The sequence below is a fragment of the Saccopteryx bilineata genome, chromosome 1 (genome assembly GCF_036850765.1).
Source record: "Saccopteryx bilineata isolate mSacBil1 chromosome 1, mSacBil1_pri_phased_curated, whole genome shotgun sequence".
Taxonomy (NCBI): domain Eukaryota; kingdom Metazoa; phylum Chordata; class Mammalia; order Chiroptera; family Emballonuridae; genus Saccopteryx; species Saccopteryx bilineata.
In genome coordinates this window covers 79,688,531-79,705,573 of record NC_089490.1, presented here as the reverse complement: position 1 = coordinate 79,705,573, position 17,043 = coordinate 79,688,531, and the positions used below count along the sequence as shown (strand labels likewise).

Genomic DNA, 17,043 nt, shown 5'->3' with positions numbered 1-17,043 from the left:
GCACCTTTTATTGGTCTCCCTGTAGGCCTTGATATTTTTAATTGGGAAATGTTAGTGAGCTCAGCAAATTCTGCTACATGTAAGATAGTCAAAAGTCTGGGTTATTCCTATTGAAATGTGTAGCTATACCTGTTCTCATAGGTACTGTTTTTTGTGCCTATGGGTACAGAGGTGTTCAAATATTTATATAAACTAAAAACTCAAATTAGTTGTCTCTACGACTTTTTGAATGTGGCACCCAGTTTGGATGCTGGGAGTGTGTGGGCCTTTTGAAAGTCCTTCATTATTACAGAGTATCAGCTGATCCTGTTAAAATGAGGGCTTTGTGGAGAGACTTCACACAGTTGGGTAGGCCAGTCCTGCCACAGGAGCTCTGCTGCAAACCCTGGGCACCATATGCCCAGCCACTGCAGCCTTCCCGCTGGCACTTTCAGGACATCGGTGTCTGTCTGCTTGCCCGCACCTGGTATTTCCAGTAACTACACTTCATTCTCAAAAAGCTTCTGAAGCTGAAGGTTTCTGGTCCCATATATATTGATACTTTGATTAAGGATTCCCTACCGATTTTGATGAAGTATAACTAAAATTTAAAAGTCTCACTTTAAAAAATTAAAATAGGATTTTCTAGAAATAATAATAAAAAAAAAATTAAAATGGGGCTCTGGCCAGGTGGCTCAGTGGATAGAGCATCATCCTAGTGCACCGAGATCATGAGTTCAAGCCCTGCGCAGGACACATGAGAGGCAATCAGTGAGTACACAACTAAGTGAAACAATGGGTTTGTACCCCTCTCTCTCCTCCTTTCCCTCCCTCCCCCTTTCTCAAATCAGTGGAAAAAAAATTTATTTTTTTTTTTTGTATTTTTCTGAAGCTGGAAACGGGGAGAGACAGTCAGACAGACTCCCGCATGCGCCCAACCGGGATCCACCCAGCACGCCCACCAGGGGGCTACGCTCTGCCCACCAGGGGGCGATGCTCTGCCCCTCTGGGCGTCGCTCTTTTGCAACCAGAGCCACTCCAGCGCCTGGGGCAGAGGCCAAGGAGCCATCCCCAGCGCCTGGGCCATCTTTGCTCCAATGGAGCCTCGCTGCTGGAGGGGAAGAGAGAGAGAGGAAGGAGAGGGGGAGGGGTGGAGAAGCATATGGATGCTTCTCCTGTGTGCCCTGGCCAGGAATTGAACCCGGGACTTCTGCACGCCAGGCTGATGCTCTACCACTGAGCAAACCGGCCAGGGCCGAAAAAATTTTTTAATTGAAATGACCGCCATTGTAGGGTTGGCTTACAAAGAACTTATTGAAAGTTTCAAACATTTGTAAAATTGGGATTGTTGGGCTACAAAGAGACCTGGGGTTTTGTGTCACAACCAACGTTGTCCCAGAAGCTCTGTGGCTCTAGTGCTGTCAGCTTTGCTGGGGCACTAGCTGATCCTCATTTTAACAGGATCAGCTGATACTCTGTAATAATGAAGGACTTTCAAAAGACTCACACATTCCCAGCATCCAATAATCTCAGCAGGTGTGGATCTTGTCTTTATTATGAATCAAACTTGTTCACATGGTAACATTGTTGAATCAAAAATTTTACTCTAGTGTTGGGTTTTTAAAACTGAATTTACAGTTGCAATATCATCTTCAACAGAATGACCGTCCAAATCTTTATTTTCATTCCATGATTCTGGCAGAGAAAAAAACATCAAACTTATTTGAATTTGCTTCATTGTTTTTCTTTTTTAAGTAATTGTTTAGCCTGAGTGGTGGCGCAGTGGATAGAACGTCAACTTTAGACACTGAGGATCCAGGTTCAAAACCCCAAGATCACTGGCTTGAGTGCGGGCTCGCCAGCTTCAGCATCGTAGACATCCCATGCTTGCTGGCTTCAGCCCAAAGGTCACTGGCTTAAGTCCAAGGTTACTGGCTTAAGCAAGGGGTCACTGGCTCAGCTGGAGTCCCCCACCCCACTCAGGGCACATATGAGAAAGCAATTGATAAACAACTAAAAGGCCGCAACTATGAGTTGATGCTTCTCATCTCTCTCCCTTCCTGTCTCTCTGTGTCTCACTCTCTCTCAAAAAGAAATGAAATAACCTGACCCGGCGGTGGCGCAGTGGATGGAGCGGAGGGCCCGGGTTTGGGACATCGAGGTTGCCAGCTTGAGCGCGAGCTCATCTGGTTTGAGCAGGGCTCACCAGCTTGGACTCAAGAGTCACTGGCTTGGCTGTGGCCCCCTGGTCAGGGCACATGTGGGAGGGCGATCGAGCGACTAGGGTGCCGCAATGAAGAATTGATGCTTCTCGTCTCTCTCCCTTCCTGTCTGTCTGTCCCTCTCTAGAAAAAATAAATTAATTTTTAAAAAAAGAAATGAAATAAAATACAGTGTTTATATAGTTAGCACGTTGGTAGCTATTACTTCACTACTCATATGTGTTCCAGAAGATTTGGAATTAAAAGTTAGCAAAATTATGTTAAAGTGACTTAATAAACAAAATGCCACATGGAGCCTCTCTCCTGCGTGTCACTGCTCCAGGCACCATCCTTCCCTGCACAGCTGGCCCTGGGCAGCACAGCTATGTGGCACACAGTCAGCTGCCTCCCTGGCCCTGTGTGGAACAGGAGCTGTGCTCATCACTTGCCTCCTTGAGAAACAAACTCAGCGTCCAGATTTGTACTTTGTTTCTTGAACATATTGCTTTCAGAAGAGTTTACTATAGAATTGTAACTAGTTGTGGCCCTGCACTGGGTACCACAATTGGCCTGCTCTCTGTTATCACTGCCTGTGACTGCATCCATGTCACGGGGCTTTGCACCTTGTCCCACCTAGCCTTTCAGCAGGCCTGGTGGCACTGTGCACCTGTGGGCCATGGCACAGGCCGCAACACAGCCACCTGGCAGGCACTGTGTGCTCCCACCTGAGCTGCCAGCCCTTACTTCCCTTTGTCCCTATTACCCTGTGTGTCCCCAAGCAGGAGGGGCACTCACACTGCCTCTTGGCAGAGCTGGCCGAGACAAGTGCCTGTGGTTGCACTACATGTGCGTCCACAGCTCCTGGAGTTTGAAGGTGACAACAGAGGTCTGCCACTGAGCTTATTTTGTTGCAGTTGTTAATAATAATACTTAGAGTTTTAATGAAAAATGTGGGGACTGTCTGAAACCAGATGGCCTCCTGATACTGTGGCCAGTGTGGCCACCTGGCCACAGGCCTGTCTGGTAGGGAGGGTTGGGCTGAAGGGAGGAGACCGTGCAGCCAGGTGGGTCTGGAGGAGACTTAGGGTGGCAGACTTGTCCCTGCCAGCAGAGCACCCCATGTCTCAGCTAGAGCAGGAAGGACCAGTGTACCGTTCCTTCTGAGGGCTGGGCACTGCAGTTAATGCAGACCTGGGTAACACTGCTCTCCTGCCTTGGAGGTTTTAAGCCATGCAAGGGAGACTGGGTGGAGGCCACATACTGGATCCGGCCGGGCACGTGGAGCAGTGAGGCCGTGTCAGTGCAGCCACTGCGGTACAAGCGTGTGGACAAGGTAGGTACTGGCCCTCCCTCATCCCGGTATTCCTGGGTGCATGGGGGTCATCGTACTCAGGTTCAGGTGTGGCCAGAGAAGACCCGCTGGTGTGCCAGGGTCCAGCCGCGGGGGGAATCCAGGAGTCCCACAGGAAGAGACGGTGTTGGCACAAAATGAATGAAAGAGCTGAATTCTTTAGATTCACTGCCAGGCATCTCTGCCAATGGCTAGTACAGCTTTATTTTTATAGGCACACACTAATACAATCACATGGTATACAGAATGCATTGATTAATAATTGTTTTTGTTTCACTATGGTTACATATTTCTAGGCAACAGTTAGTACATTTCTATAAGCTATAAATCATGTGGTAAGTCATTCTAAGTACAGCTATACAATAACTTGAAAACAGCAAAAACAGTTTTTGTGCAAGCTTCTAAAAGGTCAGTATTGATTAATAACTCTACCTTACCTAATGTCTTATTGTCTAGTCAAATTTTATTTGTCTACTATATTCATATACTAGTTAAGTTCTAACTTTATTTTTCTCAGAGTATTCCACTACCTGCAGGTCAGGTATGCAAGAGGAAAGGAAAGTTTTTCTATTCTGTTATATGAAAAGGCCAGGAAGGTAAAGTAATGGATTAGGTGAAAGCTGAAAGGTGCTTTTGTGTATAGTTACTGTTTCCTACCTATTCATAAGTCACGATCTATTTTTTCCTAATATGATTTATAGGAGGGAATTTTCCCACAGACTTAGCCCTTTTCTGGGGTATCATAGCCAGCCTCCTATGTCTATGGGTCCAGGCAAGGGGGTTTATAGGCTTTTCTATGGAGCTCACACCCTCTGTCATTTCCAGAAAAATTACTATGCATCTGCAGGGAAAGCATGGTGCTATTATCCCTGCGCCATAAATGATAGCACACACACCCAGAAAAGGGGGGGATAAAAAACCAAATTAATTCAGAAAGTTAAAGGGGGAAGTATTGTTGGGCCTTTTCTTTGCTGTGACTGTGTCAACCAGCAGTTGTTGGTCTCTGCTGTGATTATGTCAACCAGCAGCTGTTGATTGGCTTCCAACAGTAGTATGCTGTCCTGGTTAAGTCCTAAGGGGGGAACTTTATGCAGAAGTGCTTATGTTCTGACTGGGCAGTGAGTTCAGTAGGGTGCAGGACTTGAGCGTGTGGCTGGGACCACAGTGGGGGGGGTGGCATGCACGGGGCCCTAGTACCAAGGTACCCACTTCTGGTGTCATCTTCAGGGCGTTGCTTCTGCTCTGACAACAGGGTCCCATTCTTCCCGAGGTTCCCACCCCACCTAATTGTCTGCAGGGGTCAAGGCAAGGGGAAGCTGTGGTCACCAGGCCTTTTCTTTTGAGGCCAGAAGAGGCTATCTGGACGCTGTGTCCACAGGTCTGCATTTCTAGCCTCTGTGGAAGAAATGGGGTGATCGATGACAGCGTTTTTTTCACCTTGGACTCCCTGAAGCTTCCAGAGGGGTATGTGCCACAGAGGTATGACGTGGTCAACGCCGTGGTAGTGGAGAGCAGTCAGTCATGCTACATGTGGAGGGCCCTGTGCGTGACTCCAGTGAAAAAACGGTAAGGGGACCTACTGTGGGCTGGCGTGGGGAGGGATTGTGAGGGTGACGCAGGAGGGTGTGAGAGTTACTTACACTAGCTGATGGCCACTGTCCATATCCATGTCTATGCCCATGTCCTGGTAGGACAGTGGTAGGAGGGGGCTGTCTCCTCCCACGTGTTCATGATGCTTAATCAGAGGTTGATTAAAGGCTCCCTCTTACCTGTTTGACCTGAATGGTTTCCATATTTGGTGGGTTTATACCTTGTTTAACATGTTAGCATTTTATAGAACACACTGGACATGACTGATGCCCTGTGCCTGTGTCCTCCCAGTGGTGCCCGCATGGCCTCCACGTCTGACAGGCGGCTCCCAGAGCTCTCAGCATGACACACCCCATCTCCACCTTCCTCCTCAGCAATCGCTTCAGGGAGCTCGCTGCGCTGCACAGGCCCTGATTGTCCTGCCCATCCACTCCTTTCCACACTGGAATGCAGCTCATTTTCTGCCCATCTCCATATGCAACAGCTGAACGGGGGGGGGGGGGGGGGGGGTGTTGTGTTTGTGAGGGGCAGAACTGCTGGACAGGCTGACTGCTGCTCCAGCTGTGGGAGTAATTGAAGCGGCCTGCCTGGTCTGTCCTGTCCAGCAACCAGTTCAGGCCTCAGGGCCTCTGTCTTGTCTGGGTGTCATGTTCCTTTCCAGCATGGACCTCTTAACACTTTCTGTGACTTATGCTTTCAGAGGAGTGGCTTGGTGGGCACACCAGCATCTGCTGCATGCAGTGGGTGGGCACAGCCAGCTGGCTCCTGCCTGTGGCCAGTTCCTTCCTGGCCAGCCCCCTCAGTCAGCCCTGGGTTACAGTGGGAGTCGGCAGCCATCCTTTAGGGGTGCTGGTGATCCCTGGCTGGTGACTAACCCCAGACCTGGTCCATAAGTCTTCTCCCTTTTCTGCTTCAAATAGCTATCTTCACAGGGCAGAGGGAGGGCTCCACCTTTGACATCAAGCCTGGCTGTGAGCCAGGCCTAAACTCCTAAATCCAGGTGTCCTCGTGCCATCACAGTGGCACTTGGATGTGAGTAGAGGAAGGGACTTGCTGGATCCAGGGGAGCGCAACAAACACCCATCTTGAAAGCATGGGATCAGCAGCTGCCCCGTGTGCTCACTGTCTCAGACACAGGAGGAGGTCTGGCACAGAGGGGGCCACATTTCTGCCCCCACACTATCCCCAGCTTCCTGTCTGACCATTTTTCTACACGAGCCCATCTAGACACCACAGCTATAGCCACTCAGACCCACTATCCGGCTACTAACTTGAATGTCCAAAGTACAGCACTAGTGCAATGTGCCCACTGTGTGTGCCAAGCAGAGCACCTGCCCTTCTATGGACCCTGCCCCTCCTGCCATCTTCCCCATTGGCCAAAGTAGTGGGGGCAAAACCTGCATGTCATTCCTAATCATGTCATTCCTAACCCTGTGACCACACAAAGCCTAATCTCATGGAGCTTGTACTGCCCATCACTGTGGAGCCAGCACACAGGGACACAGACTGAAACAAATACAGTGTTTTTAATGGAACTGTCTGCTGACCCAGTCGCCTCACACTTTCCTGCTGACTCTTCTTATGTGATTCAGGGCTGTTAGTAATGGTACTAGGGGCAGTTAGTCATGTGCGGACAAAGGACAGCGCAGGTCCTAAGGTAGATCAGCGTGCTCTGCTCTTGAGATAGATGACAGGCCATCTGCCTCCTCCTGGGTCTCTGCATTCCTGTGGGAGGCTGAGTGATTCAAGCTGTCTCTTGTCTTCATCTCTGGGTTCCTCCTGTATGCTGATTTCTTGCATTTCTCAAGGACTTGGGTTGGGTCTGAGTACTCTACAGTCATGCCTGTGGACTGCTGCATTTGGTCTGGTTTCAAGACCTGGCATCCGGGCTAGGAAAGCCATCAGCTGGCACCCTGTGCCTGGAAAAGCACTCAGACAAGTCTACACTGTAAAGAGTTGAGGGTATGTCTGTTGTCTATCCCTCACAACCCCACTCCTCCATAGCAGATTTGTCAGCTGTGCGGCCCCTGAGGCTTGACCGTGTCCATTGCTGCACTCTCAGCCACCCGGCCTGCCGGTACTTGTGCTGGAGAAGAGGAAGGGAAGGGGTGGCCTAGGAAGACAGGGAATTTGAGGGGCAGCATCTAGCTGAGGGAGGGTCATGAGTGCGGTGAGAATGTCACTGCATGTGGACAGAGGCTAGGAATGCATAGGCTCTGAATGTAGCTGCAGGTGGGTCAGGCGGGGAGCATGCCAGGTAGGCCTCCTGGGGGCAGCGCTCAGGTGAACAGTATCTGAACCAAAGGGAATCAGGTCCAGGCTCAGGGAGGAGAAAAACTTCTCATTTAATTGTTTTCAAATACTGGGAAGCAACAAAACTCTTCCCAAATGTAAGCCTGCTGAGTCCCTGATAAGCAACACCCTTCCCTACCCCTCCCGAGGCCCAGGACCTCTTTTGAGGTATCACCACTGGTTGCCTCCTCCTCTCTGGAGTTTGTAGGACTGCCATTCTTGTCCCTGAGGATGACTGTTATCCTCCTTGCAGACCTTCAGAATTGGAGGGTCAATGTCTGGTCACCTCTCTGGGGTGCACTTTGTCCCTTATCCAGCAGGGCAGCTTGTCTTTCCACTGGTGCTTTAGGTCTGGAGGAGAGGCAGGTAGGGGGAGGGTGTGGTGCCTCGAGGCAGCTGCACAGGATGGTGACATGGTTGCTGGGTCTTTCTCCAGAGACAGTTCCACCTCCACCAAGGTCGAGGCTGCTGAAGAGGCCTGTGAGGCCCTGTTACTAAAAAACAAAGGCAACATTGAAGTCACAAGAATAACGAACTTTGGAGCGCTGACAGAGGGCGAGAGTAAGAACATGGTGATCTGCATAGAGTAAGTGCACTCATGTGAAGTTACGGGAATGGGTCTCAAGCTATGAGTTAAGAAATTCTATAGAACCAACTGTACTTTGCTCATTTTTTCCTTTATGAAAATGTCCACCCTAAAACCTTCTTTTTACTTATAAAGGTATTTGCAGCTGCTAGTTCAGTAGTTACTTTGAGTTCTGTGCTCTACTGTAACTAAATATTTTAGCATCAGAAGTTCTGTTCATGGCTAGTTCCCTTTGTGCAGGAATAAAGGAGATGTTCCTCAAAACCTGGTCAGCTGCAAGCTGGCTGGCTGGGACAAAAGCAGACAGTTCCGGCTCCACATCCTGAGGAGAACCGAGTGCTGCACACCAGCACCTTCTGGCTCTGGCCCTAAGAAGGGAGAAGACTTCTCAGATGAGAGTGTTGGCTCAGTAGACAGCTGCCGAGACCCCAGAGTTGAACAGACATCAGAGCGCAGCCTGGCCCACAGCACACCAGTCTCTCCAGGTAGACACTCCGTCAGCCTCCTGAGCCCCGGCCAGGCTAGGCCTAGGGTCCCTAGATGCTGCCAGTTCTTCAGTTCTAGACCTTCTCTGATGTTTTGGGGCTGGGGACAGGGACAGAAGTCGCTCAATAATACCTGGACGTGTGTCATTCTAAATTGTGGAAAGGCTGACTACTTTCAGCTTGCTTTGTGTCATCCCAATCTGGTGCTTGGCTGTGTGTCCAAGATGTACCTTGGTCTACAGGTGTACACCACTGTCAAAAATAATTTACCTTTGTTCTAATTTCATCTCCCCAATGACCATCCCTGTAAAGAAGATGGAGAAAAAGAGCAGAGTGTCTCGAGGAAGGAGCCAATACAGGCAGAACACAGCAGGCTCATCCCTCCTGGCGAAAAAACCCTGATTGTGGTCATTTGTGAGGCAAAGTACGTGGCTGGAGGGTTTGCAGTGAGTGTGCCTTGGGGACATGGGCATGTCTATCTTTTAGGTCCCATGTATGGTCCTTCTGGGTTCGATATTATAAACAGTATCTGCAGCTCTTTCAATGGGACTCATAAGAACAAGTGTTGGTGGAGGTGGTAGCTTGAGTGAGTTCAGCCGCATGAGGCAGTGCCCCTGCCCAGCCTGGCAGTGGCCCCCACTCGTCCCCTAGCTTCTGAGTGATAGAGGACAGGCTGGACACCCTCGGCCTGTGGGAGCTGGGCCATCTCCTTCTCTCCTGCCTCCTTCCCCTTGTCCTGAGCTCCTGCTGCTGCCTGCTGGTCGCCTGTCAACTGGCCGTTTTGGCTGCAGGTCTTCCCTTGTCTGCCATCTACACTTGCTAATTATATAAATCTTTTTAAAACGGGGACCTGAGTATTCCCGGCCTTGCTTCAAGCCAGCACTGCCCAACCCCAGTGACACCTAAGGCTTCTTCAACCAGTGCCATGTGAGGTGGCCGCTCTTCATGACCTTTGACACATGATGATGCAGGACCAGGAGTGGCATTGGGGACACAGGTGTCCATCAGCCTGGTCAGCATGACAGCAGGAGAGTGGTTAGGAAGCAAAGTGAAGATCAGTTTCTGATTGTGTTGGACGATTCTGGTTGAAACTTGGGAAAATGAAAACATTTCCTACTGTTCTTCAGTTTGAGAATTACAAAAAAGACTTGGATGCTTGACTTTGTCTTGGGAAAGTATTACATTGCTTGTAGAAAGTCCCTTTTTTCTCTATGAAAAGAATTGTTCAAAGCGCAGGACATGGTCTAGGAGCTCTGGCTTTCCTCGTGCATGCGTGGAGGGCTGTGCTGAGCCTGCCGCTCACATCTGGAACCAGTGCTGATCTGTGTCTTGTGTCTCCCAGAGCTTCTGGCCGCTGCAGGGAGCTCCTCCTGCTCTGCTTCTCCAGTTTCCTGATCGGGCGCTTCCTTGAGGTGAATGTGGTGAGTGTGGAGGAGTCCCTGATCTCCGTGCGAGAGCCATTCTTGTGGAAGAAGTCTAAAAGTCCCCAGGCGCCACCTCCCATGAAAACCACAGTTGTCGTGACCACACAGAAAAGGTACTGGGACAGGAAAGACAGCACGGCCGGGTGTGCACTCTCGCTTGCAGAGTGAATTTGAGGGCTCTTTCAACTCTTGCATTTGGGGGACAAAGTGTTTGCACAAAACCATGCCTGAGGGGCGTCAGGGTGCAGCCCACAGGGTGTGTGAGGATGGGAGGTGGGCCTTCAACACCCCAGCTGGTCTCAGGGTGACCCTCCCAGATGGTGACCTTTTTCTTTGCTCCCACCACCTGTTATCTTCCTGGCAGCCCAGCCATCTTCCGAGACAGCCCATGTCCTGTGTGGGGGCCCAGAGGCAAATGACTGGTGTGGCCTTTGTGAGTTGTCATAGCACCCAAGTGTCACTTGTATTTGGGTTAGCAGGGCTGGTTGGCTTCTTGAAGAATGAAACTCAGAACAACACTGTTGTTTGCTGAGGCTGTGGGGTCACCCAGATGTCAACTATATCATCTCAAGGGCGCTACAGGTCCAAAACCTCTGGAAAGTTTGGTGCCAAAAAATCTGACCTCTGTGGATGTGATGGTATTCCAAACCTTGTCCTGTGCGCTGTGAACACTTGCCCGCAGCTGTGATCGCGATGGGTTATCTCAGGAACCACCTAGAACCCACAGGGGACATGTACTACCTTCTTCTCCAGGATGGGGAAGTCCTGAATTTCAGATACATCTTGCCCAGTAGCAGTTTCAGATAAGCTGTCTTGGGTTTTGACTAGTTTTACAGCAGAAGAAAAATCTATTAGCAGAGAGTGTTGTGAGGCTGTTGACCTCCGGGGTTGAACAGGGGAGGTATGTGACCTGGGTCAGCCTCTTATCCTGAGATTCAGTCACATTTGGAAAGTCATAGTCCTCCTTGGTGTGGTGCTGAGGTCTGTCAAATGTGCAGGATCTGGCATGACCAGTAATGATGGTCATTGGTCAGTAAGAGTATGCTCTGGGGCAGGACCTAGAACCTGGGGACGAGAAGTTCCCATGGCATTCAGGAAAGTCCCAGAAGCTTCTCAGAACCCTGGCTATTGTTAGAGTTTCACCAGGCACCTTCCAAGTGGAAATTGCATAACCTAGGAGTGAAATTAACCAGGACAGGTGTTTAATCCCCTGGACAGTCACTTCCTTTGGAATATTAATGATTGTCATTGTGCATGAGTTTCTCTGAGACAAGAGACATTCCTGTCCTCAACTTAGTGACCCAGAGTGCCTGTCCTGTTGGATCAGGTGTCCCAAGGCATCCTTGGCACCCAGTGTCTGCACTGCCCCCCACCACCACCACGCCCTGGCAGCCCTGCGCATCCAGAGCAGTGTGTTCGTGTGTTCACACTGAGGACACTTGGCTGAGCCTGCAGGCGCTCCAGGCTGCAAGCAGCACGATCTGTCCACTTGCCCCTTGAGGCCGTGTGATCAGAGGGCCATTCAGGCCACTTAGCTGAATGTGTGAGGGAGATGATCTGTCCCCATCTCATGTTCACGTCAGAAATGAGTACTTTGCTGTCACTTACTGACTGCCTTCTGCTTTCTACACACACTCCACATGTGTGCTCATCTAGCCCTTGCACACCACTGGGGGAAAGGTGTCCCTGTAATGGCCTCCAGGGCATCCCTGCCAAGAAGCTGACCTGAAAGAACCCACATATGTGGTGACTGTTAGGGAACAAGGAAGGAAGCACTAGCCTCATCCACTCGGGCAAAAGTGTGAGCAAGTTAGAACAGGGCCATGCCAGTGGCAGCCCTTACTTAGGTCAGATGCTCCTCTGAAGCAACATGCTCCCTGCCGCATGTTGGCATGTTGGACTTGCCCATAGTAGTGGTGATGATGTTCTTCATGCCGGTGGCTGACTCAGTAACTTCCCAGGGAAGGCGGAGCGCGGGGGCAACACTGACCTGCCCAGAAGACTAGGAAGCTGAGCATGGGAGCCTGACAGGGCTGCCACCAGTGTGCTTGCAGTCGTGCTGAGGGTCTCTGTGGTCACATCCTCATTGGGCATTGCTATCAGTGTTCAGGTCACTGGAAGCTTAGAAATAGTTGTTTCAGACCCGCTGGTCTGAAACAGGGTCCTTGTGCGCTGGCCCACCTCTGTTGTAGGTGAGGCCACGCCACCCCTCCATTTGGACTCGAGAGGACCTAGTGGGACCTGGTGGGGAGGATAGCCCAGAGCTGAAGTAGACGTTGGTACCCTGCTGATGACACCAGCAGCTCTCCTCCTGACCTGTGGTGACTAATGAGCTTGGGTGTGAGAGTAAAATGTTTGTATCAGGTGCTGTGTGACTAAGAATCATTTCCAACTGTGAATTTCTTTTTTAAGGAACTCAAGACGCCAGCTTCCAAGTTTCCTTCCCCAGTATCCAATACCTGAACGACTGAAGAAATGCGTGGAGCAAAAAATTGACATACTGACTTTCCAGCCCTTACTTGCAGAGGTAAGGGAAGTGCCTGATGAGAGGCACCAATGTGTCACTACCCCAAGCATTCTGGCAAAATCCAGACAGACCCTGTCAGGTGCAGCCCTCAGCCTGCTCCACTTTTGCCAGGGGCAGCTGGGAACCCTGTGATTGTCTCTGCCCTCCAGGTGTCCTGTTGAGACAACTTACACTGTGTGTGATCATTGATACGATTTGGTTTAAACCTGCCATCTTACTGTTTGTTTTTTATTCACGTTTTCCACTTATTTTTATGATTGCTGACTTCCTGTCTGGACTGTCTTCCTTTGTAGTTTGCACAGTTGCCTCAGGCCTTCAAGCTTTGGTGGGGAAGGAGGCTCCATTTTTCTCTCCTTGGCTTTTTTGCTAATGTTGTGAGGTTCCAGGGGTCGTCCAAACTTTTTATAAAAACCGCCCACTTTTGCAGTGCTAGTCAACCTGCATGGGATTCAAGTAATTTAACCGGTTCTCTGCCCTTTTAAGTACAAAAGTATGACTGTTTTAAGTATAAAAAAAAACAGTATACCAAAAATTTGTTTATTATTTCATGCATTTAATACTTAAATAAGAACAATAAAAAAGGTACACCAAACTAGGTTGCTATAAGAAAAGTTTAAAAATATTAATGAAAAAATATTAAATACCTGACCAAAAAAAGAGTAAAATTGTTATTTAAGATATTTCCATATTGCTTCTTTTTTTTCTTTTTCTTTTTTTTTTTTGACAGAGACAGAGGGAGAGTAGAGGGACAGATAGGGACAGACAGGAAGGGAGAGATGAGAAGCATCAATTCTTTGTTGCAGCATCTTAGTTGTTCATTGATTGCTTTCTCATATGTGCTTTGACAGGGGCTACAGCAGAGTGACCCCTTGCTCAAGCCAGTGACCTTGGGCTCAAGCCAGCAACCATGGGCTTCAAGCCAGTGACATTTAGGCTCAAGCCAGCAACCATGGGGTTAGGTCTATGATCCCACACTCAAGCCAGCGACCCCATGCTCAAGCTGGGTTTCAAACCTGGGTTCTCCGCGTCCTAAGTCCAATGCTGTATCCACTGTGCCATGGCCTGGTCAGGCTCCATATTGCTTCTTGATTGGCATCCTCACTTGCTATTTTTTCACCTACAGATGGAATGAACATCACTACGGGTGCTTAGAATAGGCTGTTGCGCAGATGAACATTAGAAAAGTAAGAAATGTAGGCCCTGGCCGGTTGGCTCGGCGGTGGAGCGTCGGCCTGGCATGCAGGGGACCCGGGTTCGATTCCTGGCCAGGGCACATGGGAGAGGCGCCCATTTGCTTCTCCACCCCCCCCCTTCCTCTCTGTCTCTCTCTTCCCCTCCCGCAGCCGGGGCTCCATTGGAGCGAAAATGGCCCGGGCGCTGGGGATGGCTCCTTGGCCTCTGCCCCAGGTGCTGGAGTGGCTCTGGTCACGGCAGGGCGGCCCCAGGAGGGGCAGAGCATCGCCCCCTGGTGGGCGGAGCTTCGCCCCTGGTGGGCGTGCCATGTGGATCCCAGTCGGGCGCGTGCGGGAGTCTGACTATCTCTCCCCGTTTACAGCTTTTAGAAAATTAAAAGTGAAAAAGGAAAAAAAAAAAAAAGTAAGAAATGTAAATTTGTAATTTCCACATTGCACAGCTACCCAAGCACTCACCTTAGAACTCTGGTTACGAGTGCCATTTTAACAACTAGTTTGCCAAACTCAACAAAAAATTAGGTATTGGTTCTGCTGAACTGGTGTGAACCAGCTGAATCCCGCCACTGCCTGTATAAGCATTTTGAAGATGGATCCTATGCTGCCTGTGTAGTTACCAGTCCTGGTGCCCTGTGCCCGGTTGACCCCGCTTCCACGGGTGCTCATGCAAACAGACTGGACTGCCTTCGAGTGCTCAGTGGCATTCATGTCTGCAGAAGTCCCAGGATGCTGAGCACCCGCCCTGGCACACCTGGGGCAGTTTTTTTCACATTTCTTGGGGTTCTTTGAGCTTCTTGGCTATGTGGGCTGATTGCTTTCCTCTGATGTAGATTTTTGTGCATTGTCCTCAGATACCCTTCCTGCCGTCCCCCCACATCCCTGGTTCTCTGCTTGTTTTCCAGCCTCCTATTGTTGAGCTCATCCCTTCTCACTGCACGCATTCCTTCTCGCGTTGTGTTTTGGACGGTTTCTGTTACTGCATCTTCAAGGTCACTATTTTTTTTGTTTTGCAGTGTGTAGTCCTGTTCACTGTATTTTTTGTGAGACTTTTTTTTTGTGAGACTTTATTTTTTCTGAGACTTTTTTTTTCTGCAGTTCAGTTTGGGTCTTTTTACGTCTCTGTGTCTGTGTTTCATGAGCTCCGTTTTCCTCACCTTGCTGGGTATCAGCAGCCCAGTTCTAACAAAAGCTTGATGTTCTCTTGTCTCCCGAGCTAGCACACTGTCTCTGGTGCTTGGTTTTCTCCTCATTGTGGGTCTTGTGCAGCTGCTGACAATCCTGGGTTTTATTTCGTTGAGCTTCGTTGTGGGACACAGTTGAGTTCCTTGGAAACAGTTGGATACTTTTACGCTTTAAAGCTTGTTAGGTGGGAACGGAGAGCACTGGTGGGCTGCTGACACTGCATTCAAGCTGGGGTCACTGTCCCCAGCCCTGCTGAGCTCTGGCAATTGCCCCTTGAATCCACTGGTTCAGGTTTGCCCCCAGGAGGCATTTTTGGTTGTCATAACTAGGGCGCTAGTAACATCTAGAAGGCAGAGGTTAGGGATGTTCCTAAATATTCTATGGTACCCAGGATGGCCCCACCTTGAGGGCAGGGCAGCCCGCTGCCAGCAGCACTGCTGAGGCTAAGGAACAGCCCCAACCTGACGAGGTTGTTTACACAAGAGCACTGGCCGAGCACTGCTCTCTGTACTGGCGTTCAGCCCCCTCGGCCTCTGTGAAACCCAGCTCTACCTCCTCATACCCAGGCTACATGGCCCCTGCTTCTGTCCCTGTGCCGGAGTCTGCAAACTGTCCAGCATTGTGCAGCAGTTGTAAGGCTCACAGGGATGGTGTCCCGACCTCCGGACCACTGTCCTGTGTGGCCTATGGTCCCTAGTTGCAACGTCATTTCCTGTGTTGAGTGTCAGCAGCTTGGACTTGGCTGCCCTCCTGAGCATGGTGTCTGGGCGTGGGCGTGCACATGTGTCCTGTGTGCTCACTAACCTGGGTGTGTTTCAGCTTTTGAACATGTCCAACTACAAGGAGAAGTTCTCCACACTGCTCTGGCTGGAGGAGATCCACGCGGAAACCGAGCTGAAGGAGTACAACATGAGTGGAGTCATCCTGAAGAGGAACGGGGACCTGCTGGTGCTCGAGGTCCCTGGACTGGCTGAGAGCCGGCCTTCTCTGTATGCAGGTGGGTGTGGCCAGTTGGGAAGGAACAGTTTTAACGGGCAACACCATAGTCACACTAGCCCATTTCTCAGTCTGGGTGAAAAGGTGATCAGTTACCTAGCATCTGTCCCCCCACCCTGATGTTAGGCCATGCTGGGCTGCCAGGGACACTTAGCATGTGTTTCTCACCAGGTGATAAACTGGTTCTGAAAACGCAGGAGTATAACGGGCACGTCGTCGAGTACATCGCCTATGTGGTAAAGGTGAGAGGTTGCCGGCAGGAGCTTCCCAGGCGTTGACTTCCTGGGTGTGGACCATGTTTTGGAAAATTTGAGGATAAAGTGCAAATTTAAGTAAATTTAATGCATAAAGAGAAGGTGGTTTCTATAGAAATCCTGTTGTTTTTGACCATTGATTGCATGTGAGTCAGGACGTTTGCATTTGGGCAGATTTGGGCATTCTGAGTCTGTTCCCAAGGAGAGAGCCTCCGAGCAAACACACCAAGCTGACTGTGGCACTAGTGCAGCCATGGGAGTGGCATCGGTGTGCCGGGCACTCCTGCCCTGGATGGGTGCAGGGGTCAGTGAGGGGTACCCAGTGTGGAACTCTGAACATAGCCAGGCCTGACTGCAATGCTGTGCCATGAGGGGTCAGGGCGTCGGGGGTCCCAGGAGAGGCCACACTGCATCTCACTGCCCTGTTTGCTGCATGCTGTACCGAAATAGGGGCCATTTCACCCAGCTCAGCTCAGCATGTGACCTTCCTTTAAAGACATAGCTGGTGGATGTCAGGTGTGAAGAAGGTGGCAGGTACTCCAGGCAGTGGGCGATTCCCAGTGGAGACCAGTGCTGAGTGAGGATACGAGCAGGTGGCATCTGAGAGGGCCACCAGTGTGGAAGGTCGTTTCAGAATGCCTGCAGGACACGCACGGGCCCAAGCGGCAGGAATCCTCTAGCGGACAGCACAGAGGCATTTCTGAGAGGCAAGAGCGACATCACATTTCCTCCCTTTCTGTTCTACCCTCTCCAGAAGTGCAGTCTTCACTTCAGAAACATCTGCCTACTTCATTAAAGCTGCCTGTTGTTTGTGTGACCTCAGGCTAACTTATGTTTGTCTTCCCATCTTTTATAGCGATAGAGAGACAGTCAGATTGGAAGGGAGATGAGAAGCATCAACTCATAGTTATAGCACTTTAGTTGTTCATAGATTGCTTTCTTATATGTGCCTTGACTGGGGGGCTCCAGCCAAGCCAGAGACCCCT

General features: G+C 50.2%; 1 protein-coding gene across 1 annotated transcript in view; it reads left to right on the top strand.

The window, feature by feature from the left end:
• The window catches only part of MOV10L1 (Mov10 like RNA helicase 1), a 55,307-nt gene that overhangs the window by 15,623 nt on the left and 22,641 nt on the right, over window positions 1-17,043 (top strand). Inside the window, exons 4-12 of the mRNA XM_066253048.1 lie at window positions 3,401-3,513; window positions 4,910-5,097; window positions 7,850-7,999; window positions 8,240-8,484; window positions 8,797-8,908; window positions 9,827-10,021; window positions 12,321-12,435; window positions 15,627-15,804; window positions 15,975-16,045. Of these exons, the coding sequence (XP_066109145.1) occupies window positions 3,401-3,513; window positions 4,910-5,097; window positions 7,850-7,999; window positions 8,240-8,484; window positions 8,797-8,908; window positions 9,827-10,021; window positions 12,321-12,435; window positions 15,627-15,804; window positions 15,975-16,045 (1,367 nt within the window). The remainder of the gene's footprint in view (window positions 1-3,400; window positions 3,514-4,909; window positions 5,098-7,849; window positions 8,000-8,239; window positions 8,485-8,796; window positions 8,909-9,826; window positions 10,022-12,320; window positions 12,436-15,626; window positions 15,805-15,974; window positions 16,046-17,043) is intronic.